The sequence below is a fragment of the Hypanus sabinus genome, chromosome 30 (assembly GCF_030144855.1).
Source record: "Hypanus sabinus isolate sHypSab1 chromosome 30, sHypSab1.hap1, whole genome shotgun sequence".
Classification (NCBI taxonomy): Eukaryota; Metazoa; Chordata; class Chondrichthyes; order Myliobatiformes; family Dasyatidae; genus Hypanus; species Hypanus sabinus.
Window position 1 is genome coordinate 26,919,042 of NC_082735.1, and position 11,931 is coordinate 26,930,972.

The following is an 11,931-nucleotide window of genomic DNA, read 5'->3' on the forward strand; positions in this document are numbered from 1 at the left end:
CCATCCTCAGCAGGGCAGTCATCCCCGACAATGAAACGTCTGAGGGGACAGGCATGAGTGTTTTAGGGAAACCTAGAGCCAAAGTCCCCTTTATCTGATCCAGTTTACATAAAGTATGTTACGGGATCTGAGAAGGGGCCCAACTTATTGCGAAAACGAGTGACGATGTCTCAATTCAAGTGTCAATCAAATTTGTCTGTACTCAGATTTAACTTGTGCATATACCTGACGGGCCATTATCCTCCAGCGTTCTAAGTTGTTTTAGTTAACACCCAACTGTTTAGGATGAAGCCAATGGGTAAGATACCTTCTGCAGAAGGAAACCTGCATCTATTTTGTAACATGAACATTACTATCTTATCTGTATTAGGTCAGAGGTACCAAGTTCCAAAATATTATAAATGAACTTCCAGGATGTAGTCCAAAACACTGTGTTTAGGTTGAAAAAGTGTAATCTAAGTGAGACCCTGCAGCGAGATATTACTGAGTGTTTATGGTCATCTGGTCTTGTTTCCAAAATAGGCTTGGGACTTGTATTTTTTGATTAGGAGACTAATAATCCATTTGCTATTTCTTTCGCTGTCCATGCATACACTTCTAATTCTAAATCTCAACCTTATGCTGGTACTATAGCCGCGAGGATAATCCTGATTGTTTTCTGAAGAGTCTTGGACTTTCTTGGTACATCATTTTAAATCTGATACAATTTAATCAGGGAGTGTAAGTAGAAAGAATTACATTTATGTAGAGACTTACACAACTTCAGAACATTCAAATCATCAGATATAAGACACAAAATGCTAGGGGAACTCAGCAGGTTAGGCAGGATACATGGAGGAAAATGAATAGTTACTTCATCAAGATTCGAAAGTGGCAGAAAGGGAAGGTGAGGGAAAGGAGCAAGACCTGGTAGGTGATAGGTGTATCTAGGTGAGGGAGAAGTAGTAAAAGAGAGAATGATGTGAGAAGCAAGTTATGAGGTAATAAGTGGAAGAGATGAAGCACTGAAGGAGGAGGAATCTGACATTACTAAAGAGAAAACACGAGGAAATCTGCAGATGCTGGAAATTCAAACACACACAAAGTGCTGGTGGAACACAGCAGGCCAGGCGGCATCTATAAGGCCTCCTCTACTGTCAAAATGAATCCAAACTCAGGTTGGAGGAACAACATCTTATATACTGGCTGGGTAGCCTCCAATCTGATGTCATGAACATTGACTTCTCTAACTTCCGTTAATGCCCCTCCTCCTCCATCCCTGACATATTTAGTTGTTTGCCTGTTCTCCATCTCCCTCTGGTGCTTCCCCCCCCCCCCCCACTTTCTTTCTCCCAAGGCCTCCCATGATCCTTTCCCTTCTCCAGCTCTGTATCACTTTCACCAATCACCTTTCTAGCTCATAGCTTCATCCCACCACCTCCGGTCTTCTCCTATCATTTTGCATTTCCCCCTCCCCCCACTACTTTCAAATCTCTTACTACCTTTCCTTTCAGTTAGTCCTGACAAAGGGTCTTGGCCGAAACGTCAAGTGCTTCTCCCTATAGATGCTGCCTGGCCTGCTGTGTTCCACCAGCACTTTGTGTGTGTTACTAAAGAGAAGGTGCTTGGGAAGCTGAAAAGCCTGAAGGTAGATAAATCACCTGGACCAGATAGACTACATCCCATGGTTCTAAAAGAGGTAACTGAAGAGATTTTTGATTGGAGGCATTAGTGATGGTATTTCAAGAATCAGTAGATTCTGGAATTGTTCCAGAGGACTGGAAAATTGCAAATGTCACTCCACTCCACTCTTTAAGAAGGGAGGGAGGCAGAAGAAAGGAAATTTTAGGCCAGTTAGCCTGACTTCAGTGATTGGGAATATGTTGGGAGTCCATTATTAAGGATGAGGTTTCAGGGTACTTGGAGAAGCTTGATAAAGTAGGCCAAAGTCAGCATGGTTTCCTTAAGTGTTAATCTTACCTCAAATATGTTGAAATTCGTTGAGGATTTGTTTAGGATAGACAAAGGAGAGTTAGTGAAGTTTAGACTTGGATTTTCAGAGGGCCTTTGACACAAGGCTACTTAACAAGGGCCTGTGCATGGTATTACAAGGATACTAGCATGGATACAAGACTGGCTGATAGGAGGCAAAGAATCAAAATAAAGGGGCCTACTTTAGTTGGCTGCTGGTGCCAAGTGGTATTCTGCAGGGGTCATAATGACTGCTGTTTTCCACATTATGTCAACAATTTGGATAATCGAATTAATGGCTTTTTGGCCAAGTTTGCAGACAATACATGGTGGAGGGGCAGGTGATCAGGGAATTTGCAGATTGGGAGAACAGGGAAAGAGCAGCAGATGAAATAAGTGTAGGGAAGTCTATGGTCATGCACTTTTATAGAAATAAGGTGTAGACTACTTTTCTGAATAGGAGGAAAAATTCAAAAATCAGAGGTGCAAAGGGACTTGGGAGCCCTTGTACAGCATTCCCTAAAGGTTAACTTGCAGGTGGTAAAGGAAGGCAAATACAACGTTTGCATTCATTTTGAGATGACTAGAATAAGGATTTGATGCTTCAATTTTATAAGCTATTGGTCAGACCTCATTCGTGAACAGCTTTGGGCCCTTATCTAAAAGATGTGTCAACGTTGGAGAGGGTCCAGGAGATGTTTAAAAGAATGAATGAGAACGAGAACAATTTAATGGCTCAGGGCTTGTACCTGCTGCTGTTTAGATAGGTTTCAATGAGGTAAGCCCTATCAAATATTGAAAGGCCTAGACAGAGTAGATATGAAGGAGTTTTCTAGGACCAGAGGGCACAGCCTCAGAATAGGGGTATATCTCTTTAGAACAGATGAGGATTTTCTTTAGCCAGAGGTTGGTGAAACTGTGGAATTCATTGCCACAGAAGACTCGAGGTCAATTCAGTGAGTATATTTAAAGCAATGGTTGAGAGGTTCTTGATCAGACAGGGAATCAAAAGATTACAGTAAGAATGGGGTTGAAAAGCCAAGAGTACCAATTCTGCCAGACAGGGCGTCGTAGGTGGCAGGAGGGCAATTGGTTGTGAAGTAAGATAGCCTTGAGGCCTTTCTGATGGGGATTTAAGTATACAAAAGTTGGATGTCCATGGATAAAATGAGGCAGTCAAGGCCAGGGAATTGAAAGTGGTGGAGATAATGGCAAATGTTATGAAGATGGTAAAGGACTGACCAAGGGGAACAAAATGGAATCAAGATACATGGACAAGTCATCAAACATTGTGTCTGGCCTTAACTGTTACCACAATCTTCAATGAAATATGACTTTCCTAGCAATCAGCATAGCAAAAGCCCATCGTATGTGCCAACCAAGTACTTACCCAATGGTAGGTACAGTGGTGTATGGGCAAGGGCAGCACAGCAGCAGTGGTTAGCCTAACATTAATAAAACACCAGCAACCTGGATTCATTTCCTGTAACAAGTATTTAATCTCACCACTGTGACCACAGGTTCCCTCCCACATGTGGATCATTGAGTTAACCTGTTACATGGGCAGCATGAGCAGACCATGTTACCAGTCTACAAGCCTAAACAAATCCTATTTATTTGAGAGCACCTCTCCCTTTGCATGTGCTCTCCTAAACATAGGATGGGGCACACTGGGGACAAATTAGAGAAGCCAATTAACTTGCAAACTTACAAATATTTGGGATGTGGAAGGAAAGCTCAACACCCAGGGGTAACAAACTCATCAATACAGAGTACCATCCATCCAGATGGATGCAACTAGGAAAAAGCATTATTTATTAAAATCATTTAATTAGCTCTTGTTCAGTGAGTTCCCACGACTTAAAGTCCAACTTCTGAATAATACCAGAAAGCTTTAAGGAAATTACATGTATTTTACATTAAAATAAGAAACAGCAACTCAACGTGATTTGAGATGATTGGGGAGGATTTTCTTTCTGAATCCATGTTAATTGATAAAACACAAAATTCCTAGTTTCATTATTTTTAGATAGGATGCCAGGCCTGACAAAGGGTCTTGGCCCAAAATGCCAACTGTTTGTTAATTTCCATAGATGCTGCCTGACCCAACTTCCTCCAGCATTTTGTGATCTTTTCTATTCAATTTAGCTAGTCTTAACATTTCCATACCATGTACAGCACAAGTCCTTGATATTGTGCTGACTTTACAACCTACTCTGAAGATCTGATCCATCCCTCCCACATAGCTCTCCATTTTTCTATCATCCACATACCTATTAACTTCTTAAACACATCCAATATGTCTCCAACACCACCTGATAGAGCATTCCACATGCAAAACTCACCTGACATCCCCAATACACTTTCTATTAAACACCCTCAAAATTATGTCTGTCTTACGACACTTAACTCTTGACATACACACCCTTTAAATATTTTATATTGCTCTTAGCTTTATCAGGATCATGTATTTATTATGTACCTTAATCTGTCCTCCAGCAGACCTTTGCCTGAGTTAACCAAAAAAATTTACTTTTCAATATTATAAGACCTATTTTCATATATATAGTTCACACTTCCAGATATAGCGGATTTGAAACAGGAAAAGTCAATCCACACCATCATTGCGTGTAACTAAGCATGCAGATTTATTTCCCCATATTAACCCAACAAATTAAAGCAAAACTATACCGGTTTTGAATATTTATTAGTTTTAAATCATTACACAACCAAAACAGCTTCTAATTAGTGAAAGGACATTTACAATTACACTGCTAACTTTGGAATCTACATTTAGAATCCAACATTCCTAATCCTTTCCTTCTGAATTTCTTTCGATGCATCTTAGTCAATATCCAGTCTCTTATTAATATACATATTTGGCTGGTAATGAATAAACATTTTGGTGCAAGTCTCAAGGTTTGCTGGATCTTGGTGGCCAGTGGTAACATTCACTTCTTGCTTAATGCTTTAGCGGCAGCCTTGGTGGTTTTTGTGGCAATATCCTTCTTAGTAACGGACTTGATAACACCAACAGCCACCGTCTGTCTCATATCACGGACAGCAAAACGACCTACAAGAGAAAAGGGTAATCGAATGAATTCTCAATGCCATTTCTATTGGGAATTACCAAGTGCAAATCAACATCTTGTCGCGATTAAGGCTTTCCTAAGAAAATAAATGCCGGAACTGTAATAGGCTTAAGCCTTTTGATTTTCAAAACTCCAGTACAAAAAAATCACACCGAAAGAGGTGGAAGTATTATAAAAATCGTGCATTTTAGCCATCATTCCTCTCCTTCAGTCCAAAAATTACTTCTGTATTTCTGTCACTAATGGACATTCTAGCATGTCTGAGTTAATATTTCTAGCATTCTGTATCAATTTCAAGGTATACCATTAGCAGGTACAATGGTACTCAGGTATGATATGAGGCTTTGTAGCCCTCAAGGGCTAACAGTAACCTTTACACACATGCCAACATTTTAATGATTCATATATACATCCTCCTTGGCCATTTTAAGGCACTCATGCTCACAGCTGTTATTGAAGAACACACAATGCAGGCACAATATGCAAATATTATGAACTGATGACAAAACAGGCAAAACCAAAAATCTAACTTTAGGAAAACATACCAAGAGGTGGATATTCAGAAAAGCTCTCGACACACATGGGCTTAGATGGTATCATGTGAACAATGGCTGCATCTCCAGACTTTACAAATTTGGGGCTATCTTCCAACTTCTTGCCAGATCGACGATCAATTTTCTCCTTCAGCTCACTGAACTTGCAGGCAATGTGAGCAGTATGACAATCAAGTACTGGGGCATAGCCAGCAGATATTTGACCAGGATGGTTCAGGATAATAACCTTTAAAAAAAAATCAAATTTATAAAATCATAATCACTTACTCATAACTCACAACTTTTGACAAGGTTTGATGCAGGACATGATGCTTATTTCTTGGGACATTCATTCCACTGAATACAGATGGAGCCCTCTCCTCTCCCTTAACAATACACATTCTAAAGTGTGCCTGCATTAATCAGTTGAGATAGTGTTCTGGCCCTTTGAACCATGCTGCCCAGCAATCCATTTTAACCCTAGCTGAATCATGGGGCCATTTACAAAGGCCAATTAGCCTACCAACTTTTAGGTCTTTGGACTGTGGGAAGAAACCAGAGCACCTGGAGGAAACAGGGAAAACATACCAAACTCCTTACAGCCACTGGCAGGAACTGAACCCAGGGCATCTGTATTGTAAAGTGTTGTGCTAACCACTATGCTACCATGCTGTAGCTATAAGAGTGACAGACGGAATGTTTGTTTCCGTTAATGGGTAGAATGACCACAGTAATTTCAAAGTTTCCTGGAAAGAAAATACAAATTGGTGCACACTTCATACTTTGCTCAGAGTATACCCACTGGCCAAACTGGTTAGAATTACAGAATAAGGCCTAACCAGTTCAAGTCATCAAAACACCATTAATAATTTACAATCACATGCTTTCTAAGCTGAGATAAATTAGCATCCTGATGACCACTAAATGGAAGATTGAGTGAACAAGTTCTCCTTTACCTGTGCAATAAAATCAGCAGTTTGTGTTGGAGGGTCATTTTTGCTGTCACCAGCAACATAACCCCGACGGATATCCTTAACAGAGACGTTCTTGATGTTGAAACCAACATTGTCACCAGGAAGAGCTTCTAGCAAGCCTTCATGGTGCATTTCCACAGATTTCACTTCAGTGATGACTGGATTGGGAGCAAACTGCACCAACATGGATGGTTTCAGAACACCTGTCTCAACCCGACCGACTGGTACTGTGCCAATGCCTGCAAGGAAACCACAAATTCAGAATCCAAAAATTTACAAATTCCCCCAATAACAGCTACAACAGATGAAAATGCTACAGTGTAATCATTGCAGATCTAAATTAGGGTTATACAGTGAGATTTAGGTGGAGACAATTGGCCAAGGGTGCACAATGCCCTTTAAAGTAGGGCCATTTTTAGTGACAACACTTTCTGTTCTTCAAATTCTGCTCCGAAACATCATGAATTCTGGTACCCATATAGTATCAGAACTAGTAAGTTACCTCCAATCTTGTAGACATCCTGGAGAGGGAGACGAAGAGGTTTCTTTATTGGGCGCTCTGGAGGCTGAATGCAGTCGAGAGCTTCAAGCAGTGTGGTACCAGAGAGGTTTTCATTTTTCCTGGTAATTGACCAACCTTTGAACCAGTTCATCTGTTTATTTAAAAAAAAACAGAATCAAAACTAGGATATTCGTAGAAAGCAGCCAGTACCAAACAAAACAATTTTGCAAAATTTTGCTAGCACCAAATAATTAAATTTAATGCCACTGAAGTGACCATAGCTACGTACATTCTGACTTTGTTCTAGCATGTTGTCACCATTCCAACCAGAGATAGGAACAAATGCTACAGTTGCTGGGTTATAGCCGATCTTCTTGATGTATGTGCTGACTTCCTTCGTGATTTCATTGTATCTTGCCTCGCTGAATGGGGGTTCAGTGGAGTCCATCTTGTTGATACCAATGATGAGCTGCTTGACACCCAAGGTGTAGGCAAGCAGAGCATGTTCCCTTGTCTGTCCGTTCTTTGAGATACCAGCTTCAAACTCCCCCACACCAGCTGCAACTATCAGCACAGCGCAGTCAGCCTAGAAAAAGAGGATCTGTTAAATGAGGTATTGGCCCAGGACCATTTAGATGAAGTAGGGGTACGGAAGTTCTACAAGAGGTTCTGCACAAAGTGAAAGCACACTCTTTTGTCATGTGCTACCTTTGGCAATAATTTAGAAATATGGACTTGGCTTTCAATCACAAAACTGACCATGAACAAAAATCAACACGTGCAAAATGCTGTTGGAACTCAACAGGCCAGGCAGCACCTTTGAAAGAGTACTCTCAACATTTCGGGTCAAGACACCAACTCTACTTTTCCCACAGTGCTGCCTGGCCTGCAGAGTTCCTCCAGCAGTTTGTGTGTGCTGCTTTGATTTCTAGCATCTACAGATGTTCTCATTTGTATATGAACAAAGCCTCAGGATTACTGATCATGTGATCAAAAAGCAGCAACACAAATGGAGGACAATAACCAAGCAGTAATTCAAAATATGCTGGATACACTGAAGTTCCAGTTACCTGTGAGGTTCCAGTAATCATGTTCTTGATGAAGTCTCTGTGTCCTGGGGCATCAATGATGGTGATGTAGTACTTTGAAGTTTCAAACTTCCAAAGAGAGATGTCAATGGTAATACCACGCTCACGTTCAGCCTTCAGTTTATCTAAAACCCAGGCATACTTGAAGGATCCTTTGCCCATCTAGATAACAGAAAAAGGAATGTTAGGACCACTCATCAGCCTTATTCAACAGCTTAAAGTGCTACCTTGCAATAACTTGTTAATCCAACTTCACACACATTGCCCAAAATTGTTCCACAATGCATTCTTAACAATTGGCAATTAACAATTATTCAAAGACAGAAAACAAACCTCAGCAGCTTCCTTCTCAAATTTTTTGATGGTTCTCTTATCAATTCCACCACATTTGTGAATAACTTGTTAATCCAACTTCACACACATTGCCCAAAATTGTTCCACAATGCATTCTTAACAATTGGCAATTAACAATTATTCAAAGACAGAAAACAAACCTCAGCAGCTTCCTTCTCAAATTTTTCGATGGTTCTCTTATCAATTCCACCACATTTGTAGATCAGATGACCTGTGGTGGTAGATTTGCCAGAATCGACGTGTCCAATGACAACGATGTTGATGTGCGTCTTTTCTTTGCCCATTTTTTAACGTTGGAATGAGTCCTGTAAAAGAGCAAGATTGCTATTAATTTCTAAATTCCAAAAACTTAGCAACTTCAGCTTTAAATATACCTATGGGACTTGGCCACCGCAGTCTGTGGCAGAGCATTCCAGATTCACCAAATCTGTTAAAAAAAAATATTACCCCCGATTCTGAAAAGTCTCCCCTCAATTTTGAAGCTGTGCCTTCCAGTTCTGGAAACCCCCGGCAAAGTAAGCGAGTAAAGGCCTTCGCATAGCCGGTCACATCCTGCATGAGTCAATGGGGACGTGGCCAATGATTCATTCAGCAGTCAGGACTATGACCCCGGAATTACACAACGCCGGGTGGTCCCTTCCCGAATGAACGGGGAGTGGGGAAAAAAAATCTACTCCGGGTGCCGATCACTGGGAATTCAAAAGATGTTTAAATCTCCTCCTGGGGCAGTGCCTGAATTTCACGTGGAAATCTGACGAGGACCGCTTAGGGATTAATGTCAGAATCCATAATCAAGCATCTCATTGGAAAATCACTATAATTTAAAAATCCACCCGTTGGGTATTAAATGGACCGTCAGCTAGGGGTGAAATAGTGACCATCGTGCCGGTGAAGCATCTCCAAGGCCCATGCGGGTGGACCGGAACAGCTTCGCTCATTGCATCAGACACCCAACAATGGGCTCCTCCCTCACTTCACCCAAAATGAGTGGAGGGGAGAAAGTTTAAAACTACAAATTACACCGCGGAACGCCTCAAGACACCCGGTATTTTGTACAGGCCCAGTCGATGTTGCCGGATGGTCAGGTACAAGCAGCGGATTGAAGCGGATTGCGCTCCCCCGGCCCGGCGGCTCTGTCGCCCAACAAAAGCGGCCTCGGGATAAGGTGACGTCGCCGGCCTTTCGCTCTCTCGTCCGGGAGCTTTTTTCAAAGACCCTCATCATCGTTCTGACAAACAGGCGAGTGGATTTTTTCCCCATTTATATCACACACGAGAGAAAAAGAAAATCACCCCGTCATAGAAGTACGCTTCTCAGAAATACCGGCTTTCAGCTCCCTAGTCAAATACCTACACGAGTTGCCTAGAGAAAGGGTAATTAAACTGGAATCCGAGTCCATCACAGACAAAAAAAAACATTTATACATAATAATTTCACCACATGAAATTAATATACGTTAATTTAATATACATTGACCCCAGGCCCAAGCTTCTCTCCCACACAGCCATTTCTTTTAAAGTATTTACCGTTAAGATGCAGCCGCAAACCCGCCTTCCGCAGAATCGGAGACTAAAAGGACCGGAAAAATGGCGCCGTGGCAATTTATAGGCCGGGAGGTGGGGTGGGAGACTGGTTGACGACGGCTTTCCTCTTCCCCTCCCCCTTTTTCTCTGCCCTCCGAGGATTAATGTTAGATGCATGCACGCTTTGTATTTTTCTCCATCTCTTCTTCCCTCCCCTCCACTTTTTCTTAAATTTAGGGGTGAAAAAAGGTTTAAGCGATTTCATTAGTCTTCCCGTTACAAACATCAAATAAATTCTTCGAGACTCCTCAGATTTACCCACCCATCCGGTTCTAAATGGATTAACGTTTCTTTTTGCTTCACACCCACTTGTTTCATCCGGACATTTCTGAATCTGAAGAATGAACGACGTGCCAAGAATTTTGACTTTTTATTGGCCTCTGGAGCGATGTATAGTTTTTAAATACCAATGCTGAAGGTAATTTCAGAATGGCTGGCGTAATTGTTTAATTAATATTCCAGTCTTTTCCTAAATAATGTAATATTTTTAAATGATTTCCTCATCCCACCCTTCCTTCAACCATGGCATGAACATGAAACCGATATTTTATACAGATTCCAGAAGATCCCAAAATTTAAAAAAAACACTAAACACGAGAGAGATTTTGGGTAGGACCCTTAAGAGTTAAATTTTATCGAAGCAGACCGCCTGGAAAGTTCTTAACTGAAGCACAATAAAAGTCGTTTTATAAAACCATGCCCGGGAGTTGCTGTCACGTGATTAGAATTAGCCAAAGGCTAAATTACTCTGTCTTTAGTGATTCAGAGTCTGCTCATGGTTTACAAAGTTTTTTTGGTGCACATTGCAACTGGAACATGGGGGGGGGCGAAATCTACTTCAAACTCAAATATAATTGCTCCCCAAAAAGAACCTTTTGAAGCGTTTATTCCATAATGTGCCATGAATTAACAAAAAAAACCCATCATTGAGTAAAATAATAACCATCTGGTTCTTTGAGCTCACTCTGCCATTCAGCAAAGGTCATGGCTGATCTTTTACTTAAGTGCTATCTCCATATTCCTTGAATTATTTATGTCCAGAAATCTATTGATCTGTTTTGATTGCATCCACAGCCATCAAAGTTAGAGAATTCCAAGGGTTCACTGCCCTCTAAAGAAATGTCCCCTCAACAGAGTCATAAAAGGCTTGTGACTTATTCTGGGTCAAATAATAGAATGTGTTTGCCATCATTTTAATTCTTTCATTCTCCTATTGTAAATACTTAATTTATTTACAGATGAGATATGTAACTTCTCTAACTAATAACAAGTTATTAGTTACAGAGGGTTTCACTCTGACAGGATGTAATTGTACTTCATGGAAAAGTTAATTTCTGGGAGTACTATGTACTATAATTTTAGCTACATTGTAAACAGGATCTCCCGGTCACCACCCACTTCAACTCTGTTTCACGTTCTCATTTGGATATGTCCATACTTGGTCTTCTCTACTGCCATGATGAGGCCAAACTCAGGCTGGAGGAGCAACACCTTGTATACTGTCTGGGTAGTCTCCAGCCCCCTGGCATGAACATTGAATTCTCCAACTTGTGGTAATTCCCTCCCCCTCCCTTCCCCCATCCCAGTTTCACTCTGCCTCCTCCTCCAGCTACCTATCACCTCCCTCATGGTTCTGCCTTCTTCCCATAATGTTTTCCCCTTACATTCCTCCTTCACCTTTCCTGCCTATCCCCTCCCTCACCTCTTGATCTTTCCCCTTACTGGTTTTTCACCTGGCACCTACCAGCCTTCTTCCCACCCTCCCCCCACCTTCTTTATAGGGCCCTGCCCCCTCCATCTTCAGTCCTGATGAAGGGTCTTGGAATGTAATTTTGTCTGTTCATTCCCACGGATG

The 11,931-nt window shown here is 41.3% G+C and overlaps 1 protein-coding gene across 2 annotated transcripts; it reads right to left on the bottom strand.

Annotated features, from left to right (window-relative positions):
- Positions 1-4,640: 4,640 nt before the first annotated feature.
- LOC132383478 (elongation factor 1-alpha 1-like) lies at positions 4,641-10,175 on the bottom strand. 2 transcript variants are annotated; one of them, XM_059954467.1, is made up of 8 exons: positions 10,020-10,175; positions 8,634-8,798; positions 8,122-8,301; positions 7,341-7,637; positions 7,052-7,202; positions 6,532-6,788; positions 5,588-5,822; positions 4,641-5,023 (listed from the first exon to the last, which is right to left on the bottom strand). In XM_059954467.1, the coding sequence occupies exons 2-8, from the start codon at positions 8,775-8,777 to the stop codon at positions 4,902-4,904; spliced, it is 1,386 nt and encodes a 461-aa protein (XP_059810450.1). In that variant the 5' UTR covers positions 8,778-8,798; positions 10,020-10,175; the 3' UTR covers positions 4,641-4,901. The 2 variants fall into 2 exon arrangements, with proteins under 2 accessions (XP_059810450.1, XP_059810451.1); XM_059954468.1 differs by lacking the exons at positions 8,634-8,798; positions 10,020-10,175 and adding an exon at positions 8,473-8,572.
- Positions 10,176-11,931: the final 1,756 nt, after the last annotated feature.